Source organism: Chiroxiphia lanceolata, chromosome 2, assembly GCF_009829145.1.
Source record: "Chiroxiphia lanceolata isolate bChiLan1 chromosome 2, bChiLan1.pri, whole genome shotgun sequence".
In the NCBI taxonomy this organism is placed as follows: Eukaryota; Metazoa; Chordata; class Aves; order Passeriformes; family Pipridae; genus Chiroxiphia; species Chiroxiphia lanceolata.
The window spans coordinates 91,310,866-91,321,076 of NC_045638.1; the positions used below are offsets into that span (position 1 = coordinate 91,310,866).

At 42.7% G+C, this 10,211-nt stretch overlaps 1 protein-coding gene across 2 annotated transcripts; it reads left to right on the top strand.

The window, feature by feature from the left end:
• Positions 1–3,968: 3,968 nt before the first annotated feature.
• Positions 3,969–8,931, top strand: TMEM139 (transmembrane protein 139). Of its 2 annotated transcripts, XM_032681030.1 has the most exons (4): positions 3,969–4,099; positions 4,322–4,407; positions 5,429–5,737; positions 7,081–8,931. In XM_032681030.1, exons 3-4 carry the CDS (start codon positions 5,490–5,492, stop codon positions 7,487–7,489), a joined length of 657 nt encoding a protein of 218 aa, XP_032536921.1. In that variant the 5' UTR covers positions 3,969–4,099; positions 4,322–4,407; positions 5,429–5,489; the 3' UTR covers positions 7,490–8,931. The 2 variants fall into 2 exon arrangements, with proteins under 2 accessions (XP_032536921.1, XP_032536920.1); XM_032681029.1 differs by having other exon boundaries at positions 3,969–4,407.
• Positions 8,932–10,211: the final 1,280 nt, after the last annotated feature.

Below are 10,211 nucleotides of genomic sequence, written 5' to 3' on the forward strand. Positions count from 1 at the left end.
CACTCTAGCTATGCATTCCCAATGCAGAACTAGTGGTTAGATGATACTTTGGAGACTGGATTCCGTGCACTAAATTCACTCTGGAAATATGTAAATACTTTCCGACTAGCCAACTTGGCTGGGCTGGCTCAGAAAGAGATCAGCTGAGCACTGAATCAAGGCAAGGACAAGAGGAAATGGAGGACAAGCAGGAAGAATATTTTTAATTACCTCCTCAAATCAGTCAGATATAAATCTTTTATCTCTAAGGAATGGTTCTAACAACCACCAGCTACACTGGTTAGAAGGAAGTTGTTGTTAGTACCAACACGTGCAGATTCTACCATGGGTCAGTCATTATTCCTGTGAAGAGAGGCTGTGAAAACAGTTTTGTCAAATCTTCCTTAGTAGTCAAGATGTTCTCAACACCAGGCAACCCTGAAATGGAAATTATAGTTTTGATTTAAATGGTAGTTTTGCAAAATGACATGCTACACACCAGAATCCTTACTTCCTCCCCTTTATGTGGATATTAAATCTACCATCTTCAAGGAATTCTCTTGACAGCAAAGAATGGATAACAATCAGAACTAAAGGTCCTTTATCTGTCAGCAGTCAAAAAAGGCAATTATGAGGAAAAAATATTCAAAACATAAAAATATTGACAAGTCTAGGCTGGAAGGGCAGATTATCTGGTCCAACCCCTTATTCAAAGCTGAGCCTTAGGCTCAGCTGTGTCTTGAATATTTCCAGCCAAGAGGATTCCTCCAATTCTGTGGGCAAGTAATTGCATTTTGCTCTTTTCACATTAAAGACTTTTTTTTCTTATATTCACAGGCACTTACCCTTTTTCCTATTGCCTCTTGTCCTGTCACCATGTACCCTCATGAAGACTACCTCCCTCCTCTACCTACCTATTACTCTTCAGTAACTACTATAACTACTTACTACTCCATAACCACCTACTACTATTGGAAAACTGTAAGTAGACACTCACCATCTGCCCAAGCCTTCTCTCCTCTAGGCTGTACAGATCCAGCCTCTTAAGTTGTCAAAACTCACCAACCCTCAAAGCATCTTTGTGGCAATTCACCAGACCATATCCAGTTTTTCAGACCATACCCAAACTGGGGGAATGAGAACTGTACACAGTATTACAGGTGTGTCCTAACAAATGCTGCATAGAACAATCCCACCCCTTGATCTGTTGACTACACTCTTACTGGTGCAGCCCAGGACACAGTTTGCCTTTATTGCTTCAAGGACACACTGTTGACCCCTGTTGAGCTTCCTGTTCATCATGTCCACCAAGGCTATTTCAGCAGAGCTGCATCCCAGTCAGTCAGACCCCAGCCTGTACTGCTGCTTAGGGTTAGTCCATCCCTGCATGACTTTGTATTTATCCTTGTTAAACCTCAAGGAATTCTTGTTGGCCCAATGTTCCAAACTAAATACTATTAAAAAACATTTAGTAGTAGAGCATCTTCCTATTCCAGACACACATGAGCTGCAGCCAGCTCCTGGATGTAATTCATGCCATGTTTGAGAATTTCCAACGTGATAAGCACTGATGAGTTATAATAGGCAGTTTAGAGAAATCTCTGCATCAGTAACCCTTGTCCTTATGGAATATTTCAACTTCCCAGATATCAACTTGGAATAATAAATTGCTGAGATGAGAAGATCTACGAAATTCCTGAAGTTTGTAGGAGATAATTTCTTGTCACAGATACTCAATGAGACACCTAGGAAGGATGCCCTCCTAGACTTGCTATTTGTGAATAAAGACTTAAGGGAGATGTGATGGTAGGAGGCTGTCTTGGCCACAGTGATCAGGAAATGGTTGAGTTTAAAATTTTCAGTGATATTTGTTGAAGATGGTCACCTGACTAGTAGGCATGAAGAAAAAGCAGGGGCATTCAAGGTGATTTTTGCCAAGTCTTTAATAATAATGGTGGACTTTGGGCTGCCCAGTCCCCTGAGTTGAAGGACCATGAGTGTGGGAACAGTAACTTTCAATTTGTGAACACTGAAATTGTACGGGACCAGTGGTATCACTGAATGTTCACAAGCCAATGGGGCCTGGTGGGTTTCACCCCAGAGATATGAAAGAGCCAGGGGATGTTATGGCAGAACCTCTCTTGATCATCTACCAAAGGTCTTGGGAGTCTGGGTAGGTCCCTTCTGACTGGAAGCCAGCCAGTGTTATTCCAATCTTCAAGAAAGGTGTGAGGGAAGACCGGGGGAACTACAGACATGTTAGTCTAATCTCAATACCTAGAAAAATTATGGAGTGGATCATACTGGGTACTATTGAAAGGCACTTCAAGACCAATGCCATCATCTGTCACAGTCAACACGGTTTCACAAAGGGAAGAAAGTCCTGTTTAGTCAATTTGATATCCTTTTACTATAACGTCACCTGCCTAGTGGATGAAGGGAAGGCAGTGGATGTAGATTTTCTGAATTTTAGTAAGTTTATTAATACTGTCACTTCTGGACACTTCCTTCTGGATGGAAGTTTTCCAGCTGTGGGATGAGTGGTTTCATTGTGCACTGGGTGAAGAATCCTCAAAAGGATGTAGTGAACGGGGCTACATCTGGTTGGTGACTGATCACCAGAGGTGTTCCTTAGGGCTCAATTCTAGGGCCACTTCTGTGCAACAGGACAGGACTATTTTGCAGGTAATATACAACTGCTGAGATGAGCACATCTAGAGGACAAGAGCAGGTCTGAGGGACAAGAGGCCCTGCAGAGGGATCTAGCCAGATTGAAGCATTAGGCAATCATTCATGGTGTGAAATTTAACAAGTCAAATGCCAGATTCTGCATCTGAGATGGAGTAATACCAAGCACAAGTATAAACTGAGAGAGGGGTGGCTGGAGAGCGTCCTGCAGGGCAGGCCCTGGGGATGTTGGTGGGCAGCAGCTCAGTGTGAGTCAGCAGCGTGTGCTTGGGCAGCCCCGAGGGCAAACCATGTCCTGGGGAGCACCAAACACGGCATCATCAGCCCCTCAGAGGGAGAGGATCATCTCATCAGCCCCTCAGAGGGAGAGGATCATCGCACTGTGCTCAGCACACGGACTCCTGGGTGCAGTTCTGAGCCCCACCATTTCAGAGGGGTGTGAAGGTCCTTGAATGTGCCCAGAGAAGCACAACAAAGCTGGTGCAAGGGTTGGAAGGCATATGTTGTGAGGAGCAGCTGAGGACGTCGGGCTTGTCTGGTTTAGAGAAAGGGAGGCTGAGGGGAAACCCCCTTGCTCTCTGCAGCTTCCCTAGGAGGGGAAGAGTAGAGGGAGGTGCTGATCTCATCTTTCTGGAATCCAGTGAATGGACACGTGAGAATGGCTCAAAGCTGCGTCAAGGGACATTAGGAAACATTTCTTTACCAAGAGAGTGGCCAGACACTGGAACAGGCTTCCTACAGAGGGGGTCAATCAATGCCCCAAGCCTGTCAGTGCTTAAGAGGCATTTGGACAATACCCTTAAAGCCAAAAGGCTTTAACTTTTGGTCAGCCCTGAAGCAGTCAGGGAGTTGGGCTAGGTGATTGTTGTAGGTCCCTTCCAACTGAAATTATTCTATTCTATTCTATTCTATTCTATTCTATTCTATTCTAATTTTCAGACACACACTAAAGGTTCAGATAATAGAAGTAATTCAGTACCTGTTCTCTTGCTTATCTTTCCCAGATACATTAGGGAGTAAAAAGGTTTTTAACTCAGCCCTCTGTGATATAATAACCCATTGCCCCTTTTTTTCCCCCTTTTGTTTGTAAAATCAAAGAGGACATAAAACAACATTTGACAAAAAGCACTTGATCAGGATAGAAAAATGTATAGTTTTACATTTTACAGAACTTGTAAATAGTTTTATGTGTGGGCCATGTGATGTGGGCTGGGCAGGCAGTTGTTCCTGCTTTGTGAGGCAGAGTTCAAGATTCCTTTGCTACACAGGGAAAAAAAACCAGAATTTTCAGGGCAGTTTCTCCCATTAAAGTAAAGCAGACCAAACAGATACGACACAGGTGAGCACTCCCCCACTGCTCACTCCGCCTTCTTTCCTAATGAGTTTCCTGCTTTTGTGGGACAGACCGAGAAGAGCTACAAAAGAGTAGAAGGTATGTGATCGTCTAGAAATTGCTTTGGATTCAGAACTTGGAAAAAGGAGATTCTACTTTCCCATGCAAAACTCATACAATGGGATCTTCTCGTTGTTTGGTACCTTCCCATGTTCAGTGATTTCCAACTTTTATTTTCAAAAGAAATCTTCATTGTTTCCCTACAAGAAAACTCGAAAGGACGAAGGGAGAGTTCTAACTGGTGTCCTATTCTTGGGTCAGAACGGGAAGCAGCAGTGCACATTTTTCCTTGTGATGAAGAGAGAAGTTAAACCATGACTGCTCCTACCTACCGAGACCTCTTTCTGGTAAGTATATGCTGAAAAAGAGTGTGTTTCTTTTGAATATATACATTTAACTATTTTTGCTGTAACAAGGGGACACATTTAGTGTGCAAAAGTGTACATATTACACAATGTAACATGGAACTATATAAAACTGTATATTTGTTTGGAGATGCATATTCATAAAAAACATGCCCCTTGTGTCATGCTTTTTTCCTTCAAAGGGGTCTTCATCAAAACAGGGGGGATACATGTAGGTTAGCAGAACACATGCAAGACACAACTCCTTAATTATGGTGTTCTTGAATACCACAGGTCCCTAGTATTCATTCTATATTGACTGCACATAGTGAAAGTGCTGTCTCTTTCACTGAGATGGGGTTTGGAATGCAGGACAGAAAGGGCTCTTGTGTTTGAGAATGGTGCAAAAATAAGCACATCAACAGAGAAAGAACTGAGGATATAGGCAAATATTCAAACTATGCCTACACTTTGCAAAAACACACGTACCCTAGCTATATCCAGAACCTAAAGTAACATTATTGCTATAATGCTACACTGAAGTTAGATTCTCAATTTAGTGGGGCAGACAGGCCCATTAAATCAGGCTGCTTTTCTTCCGGGATCTGAATGAATATTTGAATGTTTATTATGCAACATACAAATGTCCCAGAATTAACCCTTAAAGTTATTCTGTGTTTCACTTTCATAGTAACCTCAAATCTGCATCCCAGACTGCTCTATTAAGCCAGATCTTTTTAGATATGCCTGGCAATAAGTGCTCAGGGTCTATTTATGCATTTTGTGTCTTCCAACTGTGTGTCCAAGTGTTCCTATTATTCAATATGCATTCACACAGGAAATTCTAGTACATTTACATTGGTGTGCCTTTATGAGGATTTCACAGACTTATTATGTATGTGCATAGTTCATGTTCTCATGACGTCCTTTGCTCTGGTATGTATGTTCTTACTTTGGTCATGATACTTATAATGTGTTTATATTCTCATGTTTCATGTTGAAAAAACTATTCCATCTTCCACAGATGTCTGTCCCTTTAACTGCTCATCTGTTCTCAACTACCTGCTACCAACATCTATACTACCATGTGGTTAGAGACACGCTGGAAGAACATCCGCCAAACCCTGCTGCTTCTTTTCACTGCTGCTCTTCTCATTGGCGTCACCATGCTGGCCATTTCATCTAATATCAACCCAGTAGGCTATTTCTTTCTAGGGGTAGGGGGAGTGTGCCTGGTCGGCTATTTGCTGAGTGTGTTTGTTGAGTGTTACCTGAGGAATCAACACCGACATGACGCAAATGAAATACCTCCAAACAGTCAAAGCCAAGCAGGGTAAGCAGCAACCTGGTTATTGCTCTTTAACCCTCTCACCTCAGTCACAGACATTTTACACACTGTTTTGCTGCCCTTCCCCTTGGGCAACAAACACAGACTCCATTCCCAAAGACAAAAGTTGTTTTCAGGTTGTTTTCCTTCATTCTTCAGGTGGAGGTTGCAAATATCTATGCCACGCATCTCCTGTATCTTGTACAATATGTATTTTCTTCCCCCCGGAAACTGATTCACTAAAAATTTCCAAGGTTGAACAGATCCAGGCCTAGTTTTATTTTACTTTGAGTAATCGAGGCTTGCCAAACAATGACTCAGACAAGGAAAAAGAAAAAATGCTGAAGCAATACTGACTCTTATTTGGGTTTAGTTCTATAAAACTTATCTCTGGAGCAACTGTTCCTTGGTAAAGTTTTTAAAAGAAACCTGTATTGGATCTGTTTCCAGTCTTAAAATCCCAATTTGACACTAATAATCCTGATTTTGAGAGGCTTTGAATACTTTTTTTTGGCTTCATGTACATTTGCAGGTTCTCAGTATCACCTAATTTAACCCTTGTTTGCCTACTATAGTTGACAAGTTTGACTTTATTTGTATCTTTGCTTCCTTGTATAATCCAAGTAATCATTTTCCACATCCGTAAATGACTTAACACTCTCAAATACAGGACCTGTGGGAGGAGAAAAAATGTTACTATGTGTTTATTTTTAGAAAGACTGCAAAAAAAAAGTCTGTATTGGGCTCTGCTATCTTGGGGGCATACTAGAAGAAAGTTAGTATCTTTTATTTGAAAATATGACCTGAAAAGGAATATGTTCCTAAAGTAGCATTTTTTCTTTGCAGATAATTCTTCTCAACACAGAACAATTAGTCCTTGTTTAAATGAAATGAAAATACTAATTTTCTTCAGTTCTTAAAAATAGATGAACACTGAGCTAATGTATTAAAAAAGCAAGGTCCTGTTTTATTCCAAGAAATAATCAGTAGTTAACAATTCTTCGTAATAAATTTTAACTGGTAGGAGATTTTAACTGAGGGACATCAAGCTAAGCCTAGTACACAGAACTGAACAGTGAGGGTCGCTTCACTTACTCTGGAGAGTGTGGGAAAATGGTCAGATGAGCCATTCTCTGCACCAGTAAGCAAGACATTAAGTTGGCTGGACGAGTGAGCTGATCCAGGGGCAGAATACCCCATACAGCAATACCATGTGAGACACCCTGTCTCAGTCTCATCTATTTGTTGATTGTAGCATGGTCCCTATAGTACATAATCTGTGCTATCTGCCTCTGCATAAACTAAGCAGTAAAATAACCGATGTAACTGGCCTTCCTCTCTTGCACAAGGGTGAATGCTGCCTATGAAGCGCCCACCTATGAGGAGGTGATGACCATGTCATCTCCAGCAATATGGACGATTACATCCAACCCAGGCCCAGTGCCCTCGCCATTGAGCGAGCCTCCTCCTTACAGCGTCGTTATCGAATCCTCTGGCCAACAAGAGATTACAGTGGAGGCTCTCCGGGTGTCAGTGCCACCAGACACGAGGCCCACCTCTGAGACAGACATGGGCTCCAGGATACAGCTGCAGCTGGTGTTGCCCCCAAGACCGCAGCGGTTTGTTTCAGACATCCATGAGGAGAGAGATATTGAAGACAGGTTTGAACCACTAGAACCACTCACTCCACCACCTGCTTATGAGAGTGCCATCAGTGATGAGGTCTTTGAAGATGCTTGCCAGCCATCTGCATCATGATTACTTTCACCTTCCATGAATACAGAACCAAACCCTTACCCTAATACAGAATGCTCCTAGAAAGAAGGTGAAAGGGCTGAGATTTTTCATGCCTGAAACTGTAAAAGTTTGTCTCACTATTCTTTGAAACAGAGTTGAATTACAAACACAGCTTCTGATGTCACTAGAATCTTTTTGCACAAAATAAAAATCGATTCAATACCACAATGCTTCGACTTGGCAGATACATAAAACCGCTGTGAGAAAAGTTGTGTTATATACGGCAACATTCTCAAACTGAAGATACACCTTCATGGGGGAAAAGAGCAAATCATGAGAACAGACAAGGTTATCAAAGGACCTCTGACGAAGGACTGTAAGATGCAGCCAAAAGAATCTGCCTGGGAAAGGGGAGGAATAGAAACAGCACTAAGCACGTTCTGCCTGTGCATTACAAACAGCAATATTGCTGAGAGCTGTGCAGTCATCAGCCACATGGAAATCCTTACAGAGAGACCTGCACTTCCCATAGTTGCTGTTTTGCGGCAACAAAAATTTATGGTTTGCGCTGTTTCTCGCTGCCCCTCTGCCACACCTGTGCCACATCCTCAGCTGTGCTGCACTGGAGCATGGCTGAGGGGAGGGTGGCTGTCTGCATCTGGAAGCTGGTACCACCCAATGTGTGTCACTTAAGGTTAAAAAGCTGATGGTAAGCATGGCACCATGAACTGACTTCTCTTCTTCACAAGGTTCTCATCCCACAGAGCTGGTAGTGTACAAGAGGGGGATAAGTTTTCCTCCTGTAAGAGAGGCTGGCAGTGGGATATACACACATATAAGCATCCTCTGCCTAGATCAGTAGTCTTGATGGCTCTACAGTAGGGTGTGTGTCTCTATTATAATGCAGCCCCTAACAGATGGCTTGAGATATTTTATTGTCATCATGGCAAGGACTTGCACAGAAATTTCTGTAACCATGCTGTACTCAGAGGCTTTTCTCTGGACTCTGGAAAGGTCCAGTCTGTCTGCCAAGGCCAGAGCTGCAGTGGAGAGCACCTGAGAGTAATAGTCCCAAGGCACAAGTGGTCTTCATCATGATGGCTCTAGGCTGGAGCCAGGTTTTAGCTCTCACTGATCAGGGGTAATGTGCAGTCTTTTAAAATGGGTGAGTTAAACTGATAGCCTCTGCAGTGCCAAAGTGGTCTACATTCATAAACTATGCAAGGACACATTCACATCTGGTGAATGTCCAAATTAAAAAATAAAAATAAAAATGGTCGTCCGAATCTCCTATGAAGGAGAGCAGCAATCATCACAGCCTTGCTTGTATGACTGCATCATCTTGAATTCCTATGAGGAACCATCAAACCACAGCTAGAAGCAAACTATTTCTTATAGTTTGATTCTTTATAGTTCAAAGGAAAAAAAAGGACCCTTTATGTTGTTTGTAAATAAACAGGACTGCATTAAAAATTCCTGGTGGCATCATTTATATTTCCTCCCAAAACAACCACTCCACAAAGCTGTGCTTTTGGCTCACATTCTGCTTATCTGATAATCTTGGCTCAGAAAAAGGAGAGGTGTTCCACTTCTGAATGTACAGCTACATCACTTTAATATCACTCGTGATGAAGGAGGTATGATACCTCTATCATAGAAGTATTGTGAGAGAGAAATTTGCTGATACAGGCAATGTGATTTCTTTAAAGCCAATCGCTACTTGCGTTTCCCTCCTCTAACTGCAAACAGAAAAGAAAAAAACTCACTAAAAAGTGATATGGGTAGACAACATAGGCATAGAAACTTTGGGCAACTCTGTGTGGACCAAACTGCCAGGAGTGAGGAAGAAATTCACGTAACCACCACAGATTAAAAATTGGCCAAAACAAATACTAAAAATCCCATCAGTTATGACCACTTGGATTTTGTCTTCAGCATCTGTAAGGGTTTTCAAGCCTTTGGACTTGTGTTAAGCTTTAGCATGTGGAACTCCTGCACACCAAGGAGCAACCACCTGAAGCTTTACATGACGTTTTTGTAAGTCCTGTGAGGAACAGCTGTGGGAGCTGGGGTTGTTTAGCCTGGAGGAAAGGAGTTTCAGGGGTGACCTTATCACACTCTACAACTACCTGAAAGGAGGTTGTAGCCAGGTGTGTGGGGGGGTGTCCTGTTATCCCAGGCAACTAGGGACAGGACGAGAGAACACAGACTTAAGCTGTGCCAGAGGAGGTTCAAGTTAGCCATCAGGAGGAGTTTCTTCATAGAAAGGTTGTCAAGCATTGGAACTGGCTCTCCAGGAAGGTGCTGGAATCACTGTCCCTGGAGGTGGATGTGGCACTCAGTGCTATAGTCTAGTTTGACAAGGTGGTGTTTAAAGGTTGGACTCGATGACGTCAGAGATCTTTTCCAATCATAATGACCCTGTGATAATATGACAAGTGCTGCGAATTTGCTTATGCTAGAAGGATGGTCACTTTGATCTTCCCTTCGTATTTCACATGTTCTCTGCAAACCCTGTGTGCTCCCTGTCTCCCTCTGAATTCATAGAATCGTAGAATCAGCTGGGTTGGAAGGGACCTCCGAGATCATCAAGTCCAACCCTTGATCCACTGCCGCTGCAGTTACTAGACCATGGCACTAAGTGCCACATCCAGTCTCTTTTTAAAAATCACCAGGGACGGAGAATCCACTACTTCCCTGGGCAGCCCATTCCAATGTCTGACCACCCTCTCCATAAAGAAAT